Source organism: Anguilla anguilla, chromosome 13, assembly GCF_013347855.1.
Source record: "Anguilla anguilla isolate fAngAng1 chromosome 13, fAngAng1.pri, whole genome shotgun sequence".
Lineage (NCBI taxonomy): Eukaryota > Metazoa > Chordata > Actinopteri > Anguilliformes > Anguillidae > Anguilla > Anguilla anguilla.
Window position 1 is genome coordinate 15,075,222 of NC_049213.1, and position 19,035 is coordinate 15,094,256.

Below are 19,035 nucleotides of genomic sequence, written 5' to 3' on the forward strand. Positions count from 1 at the left end.
CGTCACGGAGCTGCAATCGCCAGTGAAATAATCGCGGATGGAAAAACAATTACTGGCGTCTTCCCGAGCGGGGCCAGAAGCCAGATGGCTGAAATATTTCCCATCAGAACCGGAGAGAGCGGCACGCAGAGACAACCGAACCCTTCAGAGACTAGAGGTTTCCCTGGAGAGGGTGCAAAGGGGTCACGTCAAACTCCGTGTCCTGGGTCACCCGCGCACCCCTACGTGCCAGAAATGCTGGAGCGGTGTGGTGGGCAGGGGGGGGGGGGGTCTCTCTGTTCCCCTTTGGTAGATTCAATCTCAGGCGTTTTCTACCTGACCGCTGTAAACACCACCTGTACTCAAATCGGCACGCTTGGCGGAGCTCATGGTTGGGTTCACCAAATGTTGAGCGGCTTTTTGCCGAAGTGGACACGCTTCCCAAAACTGTCAGTGCCACCAGTTAAAACCCTCTTCCAGTTCCCACTACCTCAATGCAAGCATTAATAAAAAAGACAAAGTAAACAATAACACAAGCACTATGGTCAGACTATCGAAAAAGACTTCGATAAAAGGTCTTTAGTATCCCTAAAAATGAAGGTTATCCAAGGATCACTTCCTTCAGTTTCAATCCACTCCCCAACCATTTAAAATAGTTAAATTTCATTGAGCCATTTATATTTCAAAATAATCTGTCCAAATTTTGTTATTTTCATAAACAAGTTAGTTCTATTCTACTGGACTTCAGGAACACCTTGCAAAACCTGAGAGGGTTATGGGAGGTGAAGTGGTTCACTGGCCAGGTGAGTCAAACAGACACCTATCAGAGGTGGGGGTAAGGATCCTTACGTGGCGTAAGGATCATTCAAACACAGAACGGCACCGGGGGACCAGAACGCTGGCCAAATCCACCCCCGATAAGCCAGCCCAGCCAGCAGCTTATCGGCTCACCGTGTTACGGTCCCCCCTCAGCTCTCCGCGGCTAATCGATTCTCCCTCCAATCAGTCACCCGCGTCCCTCGCGCCACACGTCTCTCTTTCAACCCCGAGGCTTCCCCAGGAAAGACGATCCCGCGCGATTACACGAAGCGTTCGAGGTCAGACGGCGCGGGTGGAGCTCACGCCCGCGGCCCTTTCATCCGAGCGACAGACGAGACCACCTCGCATGAACCAGTCGACGCGCGCAGCGCCGCGAACGGCCATGAATCACAGGCCAGGCGCGGCCGCGCGGGGAAAAGGTCAAGAGAGCTCACCCGACAAACGTTACAAAGATCTGACGATCCACTTAACCTGCCCGCAGACCCCCTTTTGTTTCCCCGAATGGCCCAGTGAAATCCTCCGCCCGGACAGCTGGGAGTCTGAAACGCTACGCTTATGAAACGCGACGCGAGCTGGTCACCAGAAACCAGTGAAACCAGGACGTGACGCGTCCAGGTGCTAGAATGCTTAGCGGACTCAGAGCAGGGAAGGTCATAGAAGGCTTAGTGGACTGAGAAGAGGGAAGGTCATAGAACGCTTAGCGGTCTCAAAGGAGGGAATGTCATAGAAGGCTTAGTGGACTCAGAGGAGGGAAGGTCGTAGAGCGCTTAGCAGACTCAGAGCGTGTGCGTATGCATATATATCTGATTATCAAATATTTGCAAAGATCCAACAGGTCACACTCTCTCAAAACATCCATTACTGTTCAGCTGTCAGCAAGTGAGGACAAGTGAGGACGGCTCCACAGCGTATCTGAAGACGTCCTGAGGACGTCTCAGAAGCGAGTCCCTCATTGGCTGAGACACAGTTAAGGAAGCAGGCTGCTGGTGTCATCAAGCTGTTTGGCTGAGCCGACGGCGAGTCGAGGCACAAGGAGGCCAACCTGAACTCACTGCTCTGCACTCTTTCAGAAAGACACAGAGACAGTGACGGAAGACAGCTGTGCTTAAGTATAAAAGAGCCTGTGTGTGTGTGTGTGTGTGTGTGTGTGTGTGTGTGTGTGTGTGTGTGTACGCGTGCCTATGTGTATAGGTAGGTGTGTGTGTGTGTCATGTAGGAGGATTTACTTATATAATTTGTTTTCTCTTTTTCTTCAAAAATGGAAACTTATGCTATAACTCATTACACAGCGTTTGTGCCATAACTCTTCAGTTGTGCTGGAGAAAGCTGGGAAGCGGGCAGTGAGGTTTGGTGGTCTGGGGACCTGTTTCGTTTAATGTAATTCATTCCTCATGGAACACCCCCCCCCCCCCCCACATCCATCCATCCCACCCCATGACTGGGGGCGAAGGCCTAACGTAAAGCAGAACGGGTTAAAGAGAACGCGGAGCCGAGCGGAGGAGTCTAGGAGACCAGCGCCTCCCGGTCACGTGGCGGGGGGGGGGGGACTGGGGACTGGGGACTGGGGCCAAGACAAACACCCTCCCTGGAGGTCAGGAGATGATAGATTATGGGGGCGGGGGGGCACAGTCTCCATGTCTACCTGCGCGACCCTGCCTGACAAATTTCACCCTAACGACAGGGGGGCCTATGAGGCACAGTGTGTACTTGCACAAAGGGCACCTTGTTCACCTAGCCAATTCAAAACACACATGCGCATGCACACATGCCATACACACACACATACACACACGCGTATGCACACAGACACACATATATACATGCCATACACACACACACACACACACACGCATACACACACATACACGCCATACACACACGCATATATACACACGTGCACACAACGCAAATATACAAACACACACAGACTCACACACACAGCATGCATAAATACACAAACACCCTGAAAAGACAAGGGATGTGCAGAGCAATCCAGCACAGTATGAAAACACACACACACACACACACAGGCTTAGGTACAGTCCACTGGACTACCAGGCCTCTGTGATCAGGACCTGCTCCAGGCCATCCAGGGGGCAAACGCATTACGACAGCCAGCCTCGTTTCCTCCAGGAACGAGCCTCTGTGCCGACCAGTCCCTCCAACGAGAGAGAGCTCACGGGTCACTTAGCAGGGCGCGAGCCATTAGCCTAATCCCTGCCTTCTTCCCCGAGCCCCCGCTCAGGACATCCAGCCAGTCCTTCGCCTCCTTCTCCGCACCGTCCCGAAGGAGGTCCTTCAAAAACCGAGCACCCCGGGACAAAAGGCCCATTCAGCCTCGCACGCCCACGCGCAATAAGACGGTCCTTTCCGCCGGAGACGGTTTCTGACTGGGACCGGGTCCCCAATCCGGCAGGCCACGGAGCCACCGATGCGCCCGGGCCAGCCGCCGGAGCTGATCTGCCGCATCCTGCCCCGCGCTTTCGGCAGACGCTTAAAGCTCCCGCGTCCGACCGACCGACCGTCGCCAACATCACAAAAACCCTAAACGCCCGCCCGCCAAGAGAGAGAGCCGGGGAGCGCGAGCGCTCTTTTCGCAGAGGTCAGAGTTCGCCAGGCAATTGCGCGTGACGTCGACAACTTTATCAAGGTTCCAATAAATTTCTTGCGGGAGCACTTTGAAGTCCATTAGACACCCACTCAGTGAGCTCTGAGGCACGGATGTGGTGATCTAAATGAGTAAATCAGTGGAGGGACTGTTCAGGAGCACATGTAGCGCGTTGTGTGGGCAGCTAAGTGCAAAAAGCATAAAGGAAGCGTAATGCAGCACTTTCTAACATATCCTCAAATTCTTCCATTTTAACACAACGATGGAAATGACGTTTCGTGGTTAAGACGCTGGGCTTGTAACCCTTGCAAAAAGGCTTCAGGTTTGATTCCGAGGCGCGGCAATGTCGTCGCACCCCTTGAGCGAGGCACTGCGCGTATTTGTTTTAGAAAACGTGAGTTGGGCGCCGGGTGAGAGGCGTGGAAAGCGCTGACGTGCAGGAGCGCGGGCGGCCTGCCGGGAGCGGAGCGGAGACAGAAGCGGAGAGGCTGTAAGGCCGTCTCCGTGCCAAACGCGAGCACGCTCAGAGAGAGGACAGACCGCCGCTGTCAGAGTGACGATCTCCAGGCTCCCCGCCCCGCCCACCCCCACCCCCCGAGGCTCCGCCGCGCCATCTCCCGCCAAGCCACCCCAGCGCCGGACCCGCCGAGCTGAGCCTGTCCAGGACACCGCCGTCACCTCCCCCCCCAACTCCCACCCCCATCTCAGGGGGTGAATCAAAAACAGGCCTCTGCTCTGCTTCTCTACCTGCACCAACCCCTCCCGCCCCCCCCCCCCCCCCCCTTCCCCAAACTTTTTCCATCTCAAGGGTTCAGGAGGATGTGAACCCAAGCAGGACTTCTTCTTCAGTAGCCAAGGAGACCTGCTCAAAACCTGCAAACCCTCCACTTATTTCTTCAGCTCCAAAACACACCTACAGAGCAGAAACCTGGGGTGCGCAGTCTGAGCCAGCCCATCAACAGGTTTCACTCATTAAAGAGCTGCTGATTTGCTGTTTGCCCGGCATGTACAACTCTTCTCCTCCCCCCCCCGAGTTTCTATTCCCCATCGAAACTAATATCATTTTCAAGCCCCGATTGTAAATTTCACTTTGAATGTGAAGACAACTGCTGATGCCACTTAGCGAAGCAGCCCGAGGTGCTTTTCAGTGACTTTAAGCAGGGGCGTCCTGGCAGAGTTAATACCGCGGAGCTCAGTGCACTCCGAGACCCATGGAAGAGCGATGAATAAAAACTGGCACACGCAAGGGGCCATTCAAGAAAGAGATGAGCAGCATGCCCCCGTCTCCCCTCCTCTCTTTTTTTAATTCTCATTTTTGACAAAATAATGATCAGTAGCAACCCTGGCAACCAACTTACCAACTGCATCGCTCCACACATACAAGGGGAATGAATTATCGGTAAACAAACTGATAAATCTGCCGTCTTGGCATCCGAACACTGCACATGGAAGGAACTTTATGCGCAGATTCTGGATGCAAAAATGACACCGACTATCAAAGGGCACGTACTTTCTCCATAAAAAACAGTATCATTTGCAAAGACAACCGTTGGTATTTTTTAAATCCAACAATATTCAGCTCTTTAAAAAAAATTTATGAAATATGGACCATCGCTTCAGAAAAGAGAAACCAAGGTTACAAATAGCACTAGTTTCAAATGGACAGAGCAGCCAAAACAGCAAATTCTCGACATTTCTTTCAGTTAAAAAACACTCTCTCCGCAAGCCTCTCCTTAACGGTCATAAAGAGATGAAATAACGAGCCTGGGGCGACAAAATGTCAGCCCGCTAGGACACAGTAAATGGCATTATAGAAAACGCACACACACACACACACACGCACGCACAGATACAGGCACACACACACACACACACACACACAGAAAGAAAGAAAGAAGCAGAACATGTTGCTCCTCACCTCCTCCCTGTTGTGGCTCAGTCGCTCGCCTCTCTCTTTTTGACTGCAGCACGTTTGTCTCCTTCCTGCTTTCTCTCTCTCTCTCTCTCTCTCTCGCTCCCCTCTCTCCACGCCTTCATATGTCAGGCATGTGTTTGCGTTCCCACATATGTGAGCTCCAGCGCAGCCCGAGCGGCTCGGCCAAAGCCAAGGAAACACAGATGGGTCCCAGATGGAAAAAGGATATCCAAGCAGACCAGTCCTCCCCCCACCTCTCTCTCTCTCTCTCTCTCTCTCTCTCTCTCGCCAGCACCTCCCCCCCCGCTCCCCCCCACCTTTTCTCTCACAGACACTTTCCTCTGTTTCCAAGGGCTGGCTGCCAGGCTGACGACACGAGCGAGGCCACGCCCCCCCTCCGTGGAACTCAGCCAATCTGCTGCTAATCTATTTAATGTATTTACCGACGGGCCTCGTAATTAACATAACTAATTGCTCTGGCACGCACGGGCAAAACAAAAGCCGTGCCAATTCCAAACGTGGGGGTTGGGGGGGGGGAGGTGGGGGTTAACTGCCGTTCTCAGTCACAAAAATAGTGACTTTTTGTGATTTCACGGCCTTGCTTTTTATTCTTATTCATTTTTACATTTTGTTTCGGCCCCTGAATAGCACTTGGATTGCCTGGTTCTAATCCAAAGTGTACAGCTGCTGGATGTGTCTGCAGAGAGAGAGAGAGAGTGATCCATGAAATAGCCTCCCCCTACTGATTGTGGAGTACGTGGGGAAGAGTCTGATTGATTAATCTGGCCGCAGCGCAGACGTAACTACACTCCAAATATTAGTTCTGCTGACCTGGTGACCTCTCTCCTAGCATGTAAAACTATGGGCAAGGGATTTCAGATTCACTCGTAACAATAAATCAGCAGTGAAAAGTCTTTTCTGTTTTATTGACTATGCACTCCCTGAAAAGGAGCAGCCCCTTTGAGGAAAAATAAAAGTGCAGCCAGTTTTTCTTTTTGTTTATTATCCATCGCCTGCGGTATAAAGCGTAATGGGGTATTTAGCCCAGGCCCTGCTTGTGCCAGTGACACCGTAGGTGCGCAGACACAGCGACGGTGCGGGTCCATTTGGCTTCTGCAATCGTCTGCACTTGTGGTCACGGTTTTCCGGTCAGACCTCTACAGCAGGTTGCCACTGGTTGTTTACCGCCATACTTCGCAGAAAGCAGAGAACAGAACATTCCAGTAAACACTCGGCTGCACTGGTGTGCGTGTGTGTATGTGTGTGTGTGCGCACGTGCATGCCCACTCACGCCAGCTTATACAAGTAAAACACACTGTACTTTGACAATAAATAAATGTGAGTGACCACATGCATGCACGTACCACATGAAGCCTACTCAGTGAGGGTAAATGGGAGGACTATGACGGTAGGTAAGGGAATGCTACTCTCACTTGTTTTCACGTGCAATTGTTACACACTGTGAAAGGTTAAATGCTGAGGTCTGTTTTCTGGAATGCACAAACCTAAAGCCTGTTAGAGTTCAAGTCATAAAATTACAGTCAGCTGCAGTCCTGCTGCTTTTAAATGACACCAGTTGATTGTTATAGTTTTGCTCAGCAGGGCCCGTCGTCAAGCGTTCTGGCCTTGTTTTACGCTTTTATATAAACAGCAGGATTTTATTACCTGCGACGCTAGTAAAGTAGCACCTAACTCAATACAACAACGAGCCACAGCATCCACATTTCCAGTCACGAGCCTTACGTCCAGACACCAACCGCGAGCGTGGCTTTAGAGTCATATTCAAATTCCATAAAACATTAAGCCTATGCCCCTGCAAAGAGAGCAAGAGAGAGGGCGAGCATAATCGGAAGTCCTTAGGAAGAGGCCAGTCGAAGCTACTAAAGTGGCCTACAGTTGAACCAGAGCCAGCATCTTGGGACATTGGTGCAGCAGCTGGGTGGCCATGCCACTGAAGACAAGCGGGGGCATCTACGCAGCGGGTAACGTAGGCTACTCTCAGAGGCGCCGCGAACCGCAGTACAGCCGGCTTCCTGGCTTTGCGCAGGGGTAACGTTTTAAAAACGCACGAAACAGCGCTGTGTTTATTTTGTCAAAGAAATCGATACTAGAAAGCGGACGTATGGAATCACTTCACTTTAACTCCGTCCTGCAGCTGCAAACCATTGGAACTTACTGCAGGAGAAAAGCCCTCTCTCTACCCACAGAATGAGACGTCCCAGAGAACCCTCGCCATCTGGTTTTGTTCAAACGCAGGCCCGGGAACATTTACTTTTAGAAAAATAAACACGATATTACAGCAACCGCTTCGCGCACCGAGACTGGAGCTCAAAGGCAGATTAGGCTGAGGAGGGCAAGGGGCGGAAAAATCATTATTTCGCTTCTCTGTCCTCCTTGGGAAGGTTGCGTGGAAGGGGATAGGAGAAAAAAAAAAATACCTGGGGGCTAGATCACGGTAGGGTATGGAAAAAAAGACTCGCCCCTCGAGCTTAATGAAAATTAATGCAGTCAGTCTAAATCACGTCTGTTAACAAGGATACCTTTTTATGCCTTTTATTGGTCTTTGTCTGCTACAACACGTTCGTAGTTTAGGTTAATCATAAGAATGATTGATCTTCCATTCCCGAACGTCAGTCTGTAATTGATGGCTCGCTTCACCTCTACAGTAAGTGGAACAATAGCAGCCTGATTGCTGTTTCCCAGTCACCACTCAGCAATTAATAGCATTCGTCACCTGGACGTCTGCTGCATTGCGAAAGACTAGAATGGTTAGCATTAGGAATTAAGTGATCAACATACTTCATTTGTAAGTGAATGTTTACGTTGGGTAGATTGTCGGACTGATGGTCCGACTACTGTAGACTTACACTAATGAAGTATCCGATTCAAAAGCAATTCATGGAATCGCTGATAGGCTCTTTCGCAGTTGTGGACACGCATCTTTTCAGCCTCCTAGAACCGCAAGGTCGCATGGGATTTGACAGGTACCGCTCTTGAAAGGGAACGTTAGCTTCGCAAGCAAGACAGAAAATGCAATGCTTTCAACTCACCTATCTGCCCACAGACATTCAACTCATGCTAAAAAAACAACTGGCTATTAGGCTATAAGGAAATTTGCCAGAAAGTACACCATTAAAACTACTACTACTATTTCTAACAAGGATACAGGTATATTTCCCAAATAAATAACTCAATATTTACTCAGTGTAAACCGCCTAATTCATTTCTGCCAGACGACAATGGGGGATGCCAATGTTTTAAATCACCAGCTAATTATCACTCCGTGCTATCAGCTGTAAGTGAAGTCATGGTGCCCTGGCGCTGTAATCTGGGCCAGATTCAGGCCACGGCAGCGGCGTCATCATCTGCTCTGATGCAGAAACACACAAGCACTGGGGGGTGGGGGGGGGGGGGGACACACGGAGCCTGTAGGGCGGCGGCGGCGAGGCAGACAGGCTCCTGCGTGTTTGGCATGTGGAGCAGGGCCCGGGGACCATCTCGCGGTAGCCTAAACAGCAATTTTCCCAAATCAAAAAAAAGGGGCCATTACCATCACAAAGGTAGCCCAGCAATCCTATCAAGAGGCTGTGTGCGCGGCCACGCCGGTGGTGTGAAGGTTTCCCTCAAAAGACGGCCTGGTTTTAGTGGCTAAATGGGCCAGTTCATTCATGGTCTCTCAGAGGGACCAGAGGGGTGAGAGTCCCCCCCCCCCCCGCCCTCCCCGGGAGTGGCTGGGACCATGGCACAGAGGGGCCCAGGGCCCCCACAATGGGGTCCTCGTGTTCCCACTGTGAATTGCTGCTCAGCGCTGCGTCAGCGTGTGTTCGTGCCTTAACTTCTGAGTGCAACACCCAGATTTAATGCGTGGCCTAAATGGGCCACTGACCGTACAGGCAGAAAGGGAAGTAAATATTGCATCCTGTATTCATTGTATAAATGTTCATTTCATCGAAGGTGTCAAATGATGAAGTGCGAGGGGAGTTGGACATTTAACCTGTTTTCACTGCTTTACTTCAATGAACAGATTTAAGCAAGTGCTCGATTATTTTTCAGTTTTCCACAAAATAATCAAAACATTTGCTTGAATCTGTTCATTGAAGTAAAGCAAGAAACACCAAAAAAAAGCATAGAATGAACACCCGTCACACGTCAACTTTGATTTTTATACTAATCTTGTATCATACATAAATTGCATGTTAATGAGTTATGAGTGGTTTAAAAAATGTGCGCATAAGCCACGCAATATTTCAATATGGAGGACTAATTCCCCCAAGTGGTCATGTTAATGAAGAAAAGCTGTCCCGCCCGGATTGTACCGCTGGAGCCTCTCATCTCCGCAGTTTTCCCATCGGCGCCCTAAAAGACGATCGCTCGCGTTTTCCCTCCCGGGCCCAACGCGTCTTTCATTATTCACGCGGCCGAGGCGCAGCCAAAGCACCCCGCTCGCTGGCCCCGTTCCCGCTCGCCGCGTCTCGGGGCCGGGTTTTCCCCGATGCTGCAAGGGAAGCGATTGTGGGCTTCCCCCCCTCGCGGTCCTGGCCCCGGCTTTTCCCAGGTACCGGCCTGAGACGTAAGAAAATTAAACAAAAAAAACACACAAAAAAAACCCTTTCACTGCTTAAAAACCCAGCGACGGGTGGGGTATTCTCTACTGAGCATGTGCAGAGTCCCCACCCCCAGAAAACCCAGAACGGCCCCTTTTTCTTTATTTTCTCCCGCGTGAGAAGGGCAGCGGAATTCTTACGGAGAAAATCGTATTTTGTGGAAAAGCGGCCGTTTGGTCATGGGAGCTCGCCGCCCACCTGTAGCACCAACGCCACCAATGGGGGGGAGGGGGGCGCCAAACTGAGCACTGCGGTGCACCCTGAATAGGGGACCCCCCTTCGCTTTCAGAACAGCTCATTGTGTTGCTACAACAACCAACCCTCCACCACCCCCCCCCCCCCCCCAAATATCCCAATGCCCTCCCTCCCCCGCTCCCCCAAAACATTGTTGTCCGCACACTAAACTCTCATTCACATCTCATCTTCAAGACGTTAAACACATACTGAGATTGCCGCAGGCTAAAACTAAATGTCATTGGCTACTATCTTGCCCCCTTCTTGGGCTCAGGCATACAACGCCATTGTGCCGCCCCCCCCGCCTCCCCCCCACCTCCCCATATTACCCATAACAAATGGCTCCAGGTTTTTTTCTTTCTGCCTTTCTTCCCCCTCTTGTTCCCCCCTTCTCCTCCCTTCTGGATGAAAGGCAGGCATTGAGCCGGCAGTGGCATTCCAAAACCTCAGCCCACGGCTCCACAGTGTCTGGCTATTCAACACTGCTGGGAGCGATTAGTTTAAGTAAGGCCTGACCCGCCTACTCACCCATGGAAAACCGTCAGATCTCTCCTTACACTCCGGGAGAGGGGAGGACTCAGTGTGTGTGTGTGCGTGTGTGTGTGTGTGAGAGTACGTATGCATCTGCGCATACATGTGCCTCTGCGTTCGTACATGTCTGTGCATGCATATTTGTGCGTGCACGTGTTTGTGCGTCCGGTCACACATGTAGCTGTGCACGTACGCATTTGCACGGGTTTCTACGTGCACGTTTGCGCAAGCACGAGCTTGCACGCGTGTTTTTTTGTTTGCACGCGTGATTTTTTGCGTTCGTGTCTGCACGCGTACATGCAGCCCCATCTCCATGCTTCTCCAAAATTTATGCGAGGTGGGTCACACGCTCGCTTGGCTGCTTCTTCCACAAGTTTCCACTGAAGAGCGCCAAGCTCCCCAACGCCAGCCCCGCCCCCCACCACCCCACCCCCCGCTCAATGGTTAAATAATCCAGTAAACAGCACTCAATAGCCCCCTTCTCTACCCCCGTAAACTATATACCAGATAGAGCTAACAGACCATCTCTCCAAAACCCCAAATATACTCATTATTAAAAGTATATCATTTTGAAAAGCGCAGGTCGGGTTTTGTGCCGTGTGCCAGTCAATCCACACTCTCAGCACGTAAAGTGGACTCCTCCTCGTAAGCAAGTACTTGCGGTAAAAAAAAGGACTTGAGGAAAGAGAGCTTGTTTCTACACACACACGCACGCATATGAACACACACAAACATAATTGTCTTCAAGACAACTGGAGCAATAAGGTTTCAGATCTTTACCCTACACATAAAAGCCACTTCAACACCCTCCCGTATGCATCCTTGCTTGAAAAACCCATGACAAAATGATGTTGAACGATCAGAAAGATCCGGATGGTTTTCCACTGCAAATTTCTAAGGATTCCTTCAGAGCGGTTTCAGAAACGGGCTGATAACGTCCCAGTTCTAAACACCACCGATACTTTATCTCAGGGACCGACTCAAAATGAAACTCAGACTGCGATTTTCTTAGGATCCCTTTCAGAGCAATTTTAGAAATGGGCTGATAAAGCATTGGCGGTGTTTAGAACTGGGACGTCGTCTCAGGACTGGAATGCAAACTCAAAATGAGAAAAGCAACCAGGAAAAACAGACGGGCTGCTGAACTCTACAGGAGATTTTTTTTTAAATCAATGTATACTCCATATGCTTCGCCGGGAGAAATATGTTCACAGACATGGCATAACCGAGCTGAACGCCCACAAGAGACCCCCAGAGAGCACACTGCTCTCACCAGGGCCTTTACCCGTTACCCTGGCCACTGGATAGGCTGGGAAGGGGAGGATATCTGATGCATGATGGGTATCTGGTCACTTCCTCGTCCATCATATCAGCAGGTAACCAAATTGAGGCAGACGTGATTGAATCACTGTGCAGTTGCCTAGCCACTGCCAGGTGCCACAGTCTGAGGGAATGTAGCCCCTTTCATGAGATGCTTGTGTTGTCATGGAAGCAGGTTACCAGGTTGAAGACACCCTTTGTCATCCACTGCTAACGTGCGCATTAGTAATAAGAATACAGGATTTAGAAAAGCATTTCTGCAATGCATTGGAAATCCTGTAAGTGATTCTGATAATCAATTAGAAATAATCACCAATGGTAAATTAGAGCTCCTTAGAATAGGGGTTGAAAACAACCCCACTTTTGAACTTCAAAAAGCTAAAAGGTATTTGGTCTCTTGTATCAGAATGACATTAAAATTTAGCTGACGCTCTTATCCAGAACGGCTTACAAGGAGTGTTACCAAGGAAAAGGCCTATATTCCTAAATTGCCAACATCTCAAGTAATGATTAATGAGAAGTACAATGGTCACGCCAAAACACCCCAGCGATAGGTAATCCCTCACTATAATTAACATGTGAAAGAGAATGTAGGGTAGATAAGGTGAAGACCCGGAAGAGAATGGGAATCCGAGTGGAGAAGGGGGGGGGGGGGTATTTCCTGAAGAGATGGGTCTTCATGTTCTGAGAGAAATGGACAGAATTCTACCAGCAGAAGCATTAAATTAAACGCACATCAGAGGTGAGGGGAGGGAGGTCCATCCCAGTGCTCCCTCAAAGCTCTGCCACGACACCCCCGGCGAGAAGCTCCTCTTCTGGGTGAAGGGATTACAGTTTGTTTTTTCCTTCCTCCACCTGCAGCTGATCCCATTCTAACCCCCCTCACACCAACCCCCACCTCCACCCCCCCACCCCTCGGGGCCACAGCAGCTGTGTTGTGCTTCTGCCGGGCGACGGCCACACCTGTGTTTTGCAGGTGTCTCATCTGGAGCGTGCATTGTGAACACCTGGCCGGCCTGTGGGGCTTTTCAAGGACTCAATTACAGGCCTGCAGATAAGGTCTTGCTCTTGGCTCAGCTCTGAATGCCTTTCCCGTGTCTCAGGGGCAGCTCTGTTTAGGCTTGTCAGGGGATGCGCTTTCCAGTGTGCCAGATGCCTGGGATTTTCATTCCCCCAATGCACTCTGCAAAATCCCCCATCTTTGATCAGCTCTTATATAAGTGTCCCAAAAACTTTCACCCAGACCACGTTTTAAAATACCTGGCCTATCATTCACTCCCACATATTTTTACTCTGAAATGTCCCTCGTGAATATTTCTGAAGAGGCTACATGTGGGTGGGATTTTCCCCCGATCTGGCAACCCTGGTGCGAACCCACAATGGTGTGCGAATCCTTTCTCTCCCTGACAACCAAGCAGCAACTGCTGCTGCTGCTGCTGGCCCAGTTCCTGGAAGAGGTTCAAAGCTATCTATGGCAGAACTGATTTATTTGATAGTGTGAGTAGCTAGCTGGGGGGAAATGGGAAATTTTCAAGCGAGAATACCAGCATGGGTGCAAGCGCAGAAGCTAGGAGATGTCACGTATTACTGCTCAGAGAATAAGTGGTGTTAATTGATTTTGAGTGTGACCTAACTTCAGCAGAAGCAGGACTGCTGGGTTATATTGTTAAGACAGACCGCCTTCAACATAGTAAAAGTGAATCAGAACACGGGTATATTTGTGGTTTGGGCCCTCATCTCTCAAATACAATTAATCCTGCACCATTCCTTCTTAAACACTAAAGAAAGCTCATTAGGTTTGATCTTATAGGCCAGAGAAAGTTTCGGCGAAGGACGTTTCTCACGGTCATTTCAGTTCAACCCAGCACCTGCGATTTTTAAACCGCACATGCAGACACAGCCCCTGAGAGTCTGTTCAGTGATAGAGCCCAAGGCAGACAGAGTGCACACGTGCACTTCCCAAAACACCTGGCGCCGCACAGACACCTGACTCTTTCACAAATACATCGTTTTGCTGTCACGCAGACTGACCAGTTTTTCCTGAAATTACCTCTTTGGTCTCGCTTGCTCATGCTGACATAAACCGAACAGTTACCTCTAAAAGCATGCACTCATTTCGTAGCAGCATTACATAAGAATACATCTTGTTTTTGTATGAATATAATAACAATAACCTGTTTTCAGCTTAAGGAGCACATTAGCCTGTTCCCTGAAAATATGTATCAGACATTTTGAACAATGTATTAATAGAATTTTTTTTAGCTGGACATGCCAAGTATACCCTAACCAACATAAAAGTGATCCTTGATAGGGTATTTTAAACCAGGGTTTTAATAAATATTATTTTCTCATAGAGCGGCCTTCGAAACGCAGCCGTGGCACAACGGCAAAGTCTAGAATAAGCCTACTGCTGTAACCAGAGCCAAGTTCACACTTGAGAGGAATTAAGCGCTGAGGAGAACAGAAACTGCAAACACAAAGCGGCGCGCTCAGCCGGCCGCGGCGGCACGCGAAGGGCAGCGTGGGTGAGAGAAGCCCGCCTGCCAGCGAGGGAGCCGGGCGCGTCAAAGAGCTCCCCCACCGAATGCCGCCGCTGTCATTAGCCTTCAGTGGCTCTCAGAGGGCGAGCGCGAGCGGGGGTTTCGGCCACGGAAGGCGCGGACTGCGAGCGCGCAGCTCAGCTGCTCTTCTAGCCGCCCACGGAGAAAGCGACTGTGGCAAATGTCAGGGAAAAACAGCAAGAGAAATAAGGATAGACGCATCCAGGCCCGCCTTTGTTTCAAAATGGTGAGAGCTTTTTTCTTTCTCTTAAGAGCGTAATGTGGAGATAAGAGTGCCTTTCTGAGCACATGTTGCGTCCCATTCAGCCCCCTGTTCAACTGTGACCGTTCTAATTTACCTCTGGGTGACTACTACCATTGTTCTACATCAATGTCCTCATACAAAAGGGCAAAAAAATACAAAACCCTCCAGAAAACAGGCCTCTGAAATTCCCACTCATGTGTATAAAGGATCGAGGCGAATTGTGTTAGAAAACACAGGGCAAATTATTTTATAAGCTTTTGTATGAAAAAAAATAAAAAAGAATTACCAACCCATGCGCTCAAAGAAGTTTAACAAACTAGGCTATATAACAAATAAATGGTGCGTTGGCTTCTCATAGATAATCATAGGAAGGAAAGACTGGAGCCCGCACTCTTAATGAATATAGATTATGAATGTCTACGCAACAAAATCATTTTCATTTTTATTCCTATTTGGACAAAGAGACATGAAGAAAAAAAAAAACACAATACACCTATCCAACCCTTAAAATTGGCTTCACAAACTATTGAGGCAGTCTAAAAAATATCAAAACAATCAGTTCAGAGTTAGAGAGGAAATTAACTAGATGTTAAAATATTTACTACTTAAAAGACCCTACATTCCTTTGCCAGGTACTAGAAGACCCTTTGAACTGATTCAACGTTAGGCAAACATACAGATTATGTATGCATATTAAAAGAAAAAAAAAAACGACTTACAAACTGTGGACAGTGTTCGGGCTGCAATCTCCTCCAGATTGACATTCCAGCGAATGGCTGTGGGCGGGCAAGGCAAAGAAGTACACATCTGGATACAATCAACCCCTCCCCGACACGCTGCGCGTCGCAACAAGAAACAGCTGTGCGGGCCTGTTGTCAATTAATTTGCCGTTCTCAGGACAGTCAATCAGCTCCTGCTTTGAGTTGCTTCAGCAACAACCACCTAGCGCTACGAGGGGATATAACCTCAAAACCGACTGCAAATCTTTACGAAACAGACGCCACCTGACAGCCCGCGCGTCCAAAGACGCCCAGCGGATTGACTCATGTTTATCAGACCTGAAGGTCTGATAGCACCATGGGTAGCCCGGCTAAACGGATGGGATGGCAGGAGGCAGTTGAGTTTGATTTCCTGCCACCACGACGATGGAGCATACACCACAAGAGCATTTATTTTGTGCGTTCATTAAATCATTATTTCCATGTGATTTTCATGTTTATTATCCACGTTTCCGCAAAGACAATGGGTCACTACATTATATTTATTTAGCAGACGCTTTTATCCAAAGCGACGTACAAAAGTGCAAAATGTAGTAGGCTACATTCTGCTCTGTAGCTATGGACAGGGAAAACCCAGGCATTCCAAATAGGACCACGAGCCGGTTTGTATATTGGGAGTGCAAACGGCATTAAGAGAATAAGTTTTGAGGTTTTAATTATATAAATAACACTTCAGCCCAAATGTAAGTACACTGCGTGGGCGAATTCTAGTATTTTCGCGTGCTACCACGCAAAATGGATGAAGGCGACTACTTATGGTAGCATATGCACGGTGTCTTACTGATACTTGATGTCGCTCCAGTTACCCGTGACGCCACCAGATGACCAGTAGACTTACACTGTGCATATAGCTTACTAGGCAGTCTACTGAGGGTGAATTTAGTCCAAGACGCCCCTCTCCAATATGAAAAATTCTCGCAAATGACTAAGGGCCTTCTTGGTTGGATTGCAGACTGCTCTTGGGCGAAAAGCCAATTAGCTAGCTAATGAAAACCTGCAGGCCTCTCCTAATTTCTCTCTTCCTAAAGCCAGTGGTTTGGCTGCCCTCAGTCCCAAAAGAGGAGGAAAATTCTAACCATACATGATCCAACTGCACATGTTTTCCCTGGTTTTGATTGAATCCAGAGACAATCTATTTCCCCCTTTGATATTAGATCCCGGTTTGCACTTATTTCAATAACCTCGATCTATTCGGTAAACATCGCGTGACAACAGGGCTGCGAATAGCCTATTTGAGCACAGCACAAGAAGAGTACGTTACATAGTATTTATACTATGTATGTTAATACGAAATAAAAATATTAACAACGAAAGGCTTTTGTTTTCCATCAATCGGCATCGAATTAATGACACCGGGAACATTACATTCAGTATCAGCGGCAGTGCTGCAACATTTGAATAATTCAAACAAAATTTAAGAAACAAATCTGGTCATTATTAAAATCCAGGTGGTGCAGAAGCACTGCTGCTCTCTAGCGGCTGATAATAATTAAAAATAATTAACGATGTCAAAGTCGTTCAAAATGTAGCGTTCGTCTGGAGAAAGGTCGCTGGGGACAAATACATGCCTCGGGAGAAACAACACTACAATAATGCCCCCAAGCGCATGGTAGCTACCTCACATGCACTTTAATAGGACTTTGCCCGCCCCATGGGGCAAGGAGAGCGGTGGGATTTCTCCTGCTAGATTTAGACTGCCTGGTGTTATTGTCTGGAAAGCCTTCTAAACTCCATATGGTGCAAAACTTAGCCTGATGGACTAATCCCCAGTAGAAAGGGGACTGTTCGAAGTAAAATGCGGAACTCGTGCAAGTGATCCCTGCGGGAGTCTTGCTGAGATGTCAGGGTAGGCTACTTCTATTTGATGATTATTAAAGCTGTTATAGTATGTCACAAAATGTAATGCATATTTTAAATTATGCTAACCTGTCAGTTATGCAAATGGTCCATACACATGGGGCGGTAGGCTACCTGAGTCTGAAGGCCAATTGTGTTCTAAACGTTCAGTTTTTGCAAACCAAGGGCATTGGGCGTGGATTCCACAACCATTCATTTCGTGGAATCCACGCTTTACTTGGAGTATTGTTCTTGTGAATGACCGTCAGTCTTTACAAAACTTAATTTGCATGTCAAGAACGAGAAAGTATCCATAAATGCATGGTTCTAGCGTCACTGAGGTATGTAACCCATTCCACGATCTCTGGCTAACGGATTACTACACGGAACACTGATTTTAAGACAGCGGGGTCGCACACATTTCAAAACGGCTATGTCAGTGGCATAGCGTGTTCCCAAGCAGCTATATGGGTAACTGAAAGTGGCACTTGCTCTCAGTGGCGCCAGCTGTCTATCAGCATGTCTCTAGTTCTCCAGCCAAAGATGTAATTTGGCTGGAGACGTGCCTTGGATAGACCACAAGTGTAGAAAATAATCTCAATGTATAAAAACAGAGAAAAGCGGCCCAATTTCATGATCACTACAACCAGAAGCGCTAATCAACGTATTTTCCTAACACCACTGCATTCATATTTGTATGACAGTCGTTGTAAAAATAACGAGATGTGGTCATTTTAATTTCCCATTCCAATCCAGATTGAGTTAGCATGAGCCGTAAAACGCTTCTGGTAGAACGCGTTGGGTTACACGTTTATGACTGCAGGCTGCTAGAAATAATCAAGCCCGTTGGCCATGTGCTACGGTTAGTTGCCAAACAAAACGTCAACTTCGAGAGTCCTGCACGATAGGCAAAAAAACCAAAACAATGTCTACTCACATTGAAAAACGCCCGGGATTCCAACCATGTCGGCGACTCCTCTGAAAGCTTGGGAATCGTGTTTACGCAGGTCGGAGTCTACACGCTTTAAATTGAAATTAAAGCGCACTTCGTTGTCCAGTAGGCTAAATGGCTATTCATTCACAACCGTACACACCGATGCTTACCAGCCTACAATCCGTGGAAGCGAATGTAAAGCTGCCACATTCAGCTCGTCCGTCCCTGATGGTTTCAACAGAAGATCTCCAGGGGGAGGGACCTTGGGATCCATCAGCTGCCAACTAAAAGATGGGGACATTGTTTCATTGTTACAGGAGATTAGCGACATATGCAAATAGGCTACTGGCAAGTGCCGCGTATTTGTATACGGCAAAATAATAAACACGTCGGTCTATCACATTTAATTCGGTCGTTGGAAGAGTAAATGCAATATTTGTCGCAAAACATATAAAACAAATTTATTAAATACTGTTTGTGTAGAAATGCGGAATAACGAAATGCTGTAACACTCTATGAAGGACCGACAAGGAAAAGGGCATTAAAATGGTAGTATATTGCGAACTTTAGGGAAACACTACAAAACTACCTGCCATCCCAATATTAGCCAATGATACTTTAAATGTATTTTAGATAAGGCAACGAGGGGTTCTAACACATTGATCTCAAGT

At 48.5% G+C, this 19,035-nt stretch overlaps 1 protein-coding gene across 4 annotated transcripts in view; it reads right to left on the reverse strand.

Annotated features, from left to right (window-relative positions):
• Positions 1–18,655, reverse strand: part of LOC118211916 (protein CBFA2T2-like) — a 36,642-nt gene extending 17,987 nt beyond the window's left edge. The window contains exon 1 of one of the 4 annotated variants that reach the window (XM_035389498.1): positions 18,535–18,655. Coding sequence is in view for 1 of the 4 variants with exons in the window: in XM_035389496.1 (XP_035245387.1) it covers positions 18,368–18,395 (28 nt within the window). In the remaining 3 variants the exon portion in view is untranslated. The other 3 variants (XM_035389496.1, XM_035389495.1, XM_035389497.1) reach the window with 3 other exon arrangements.
• Between the last annotated feature and the right edge of the window lie 380 nt (positions 18,656–19,035).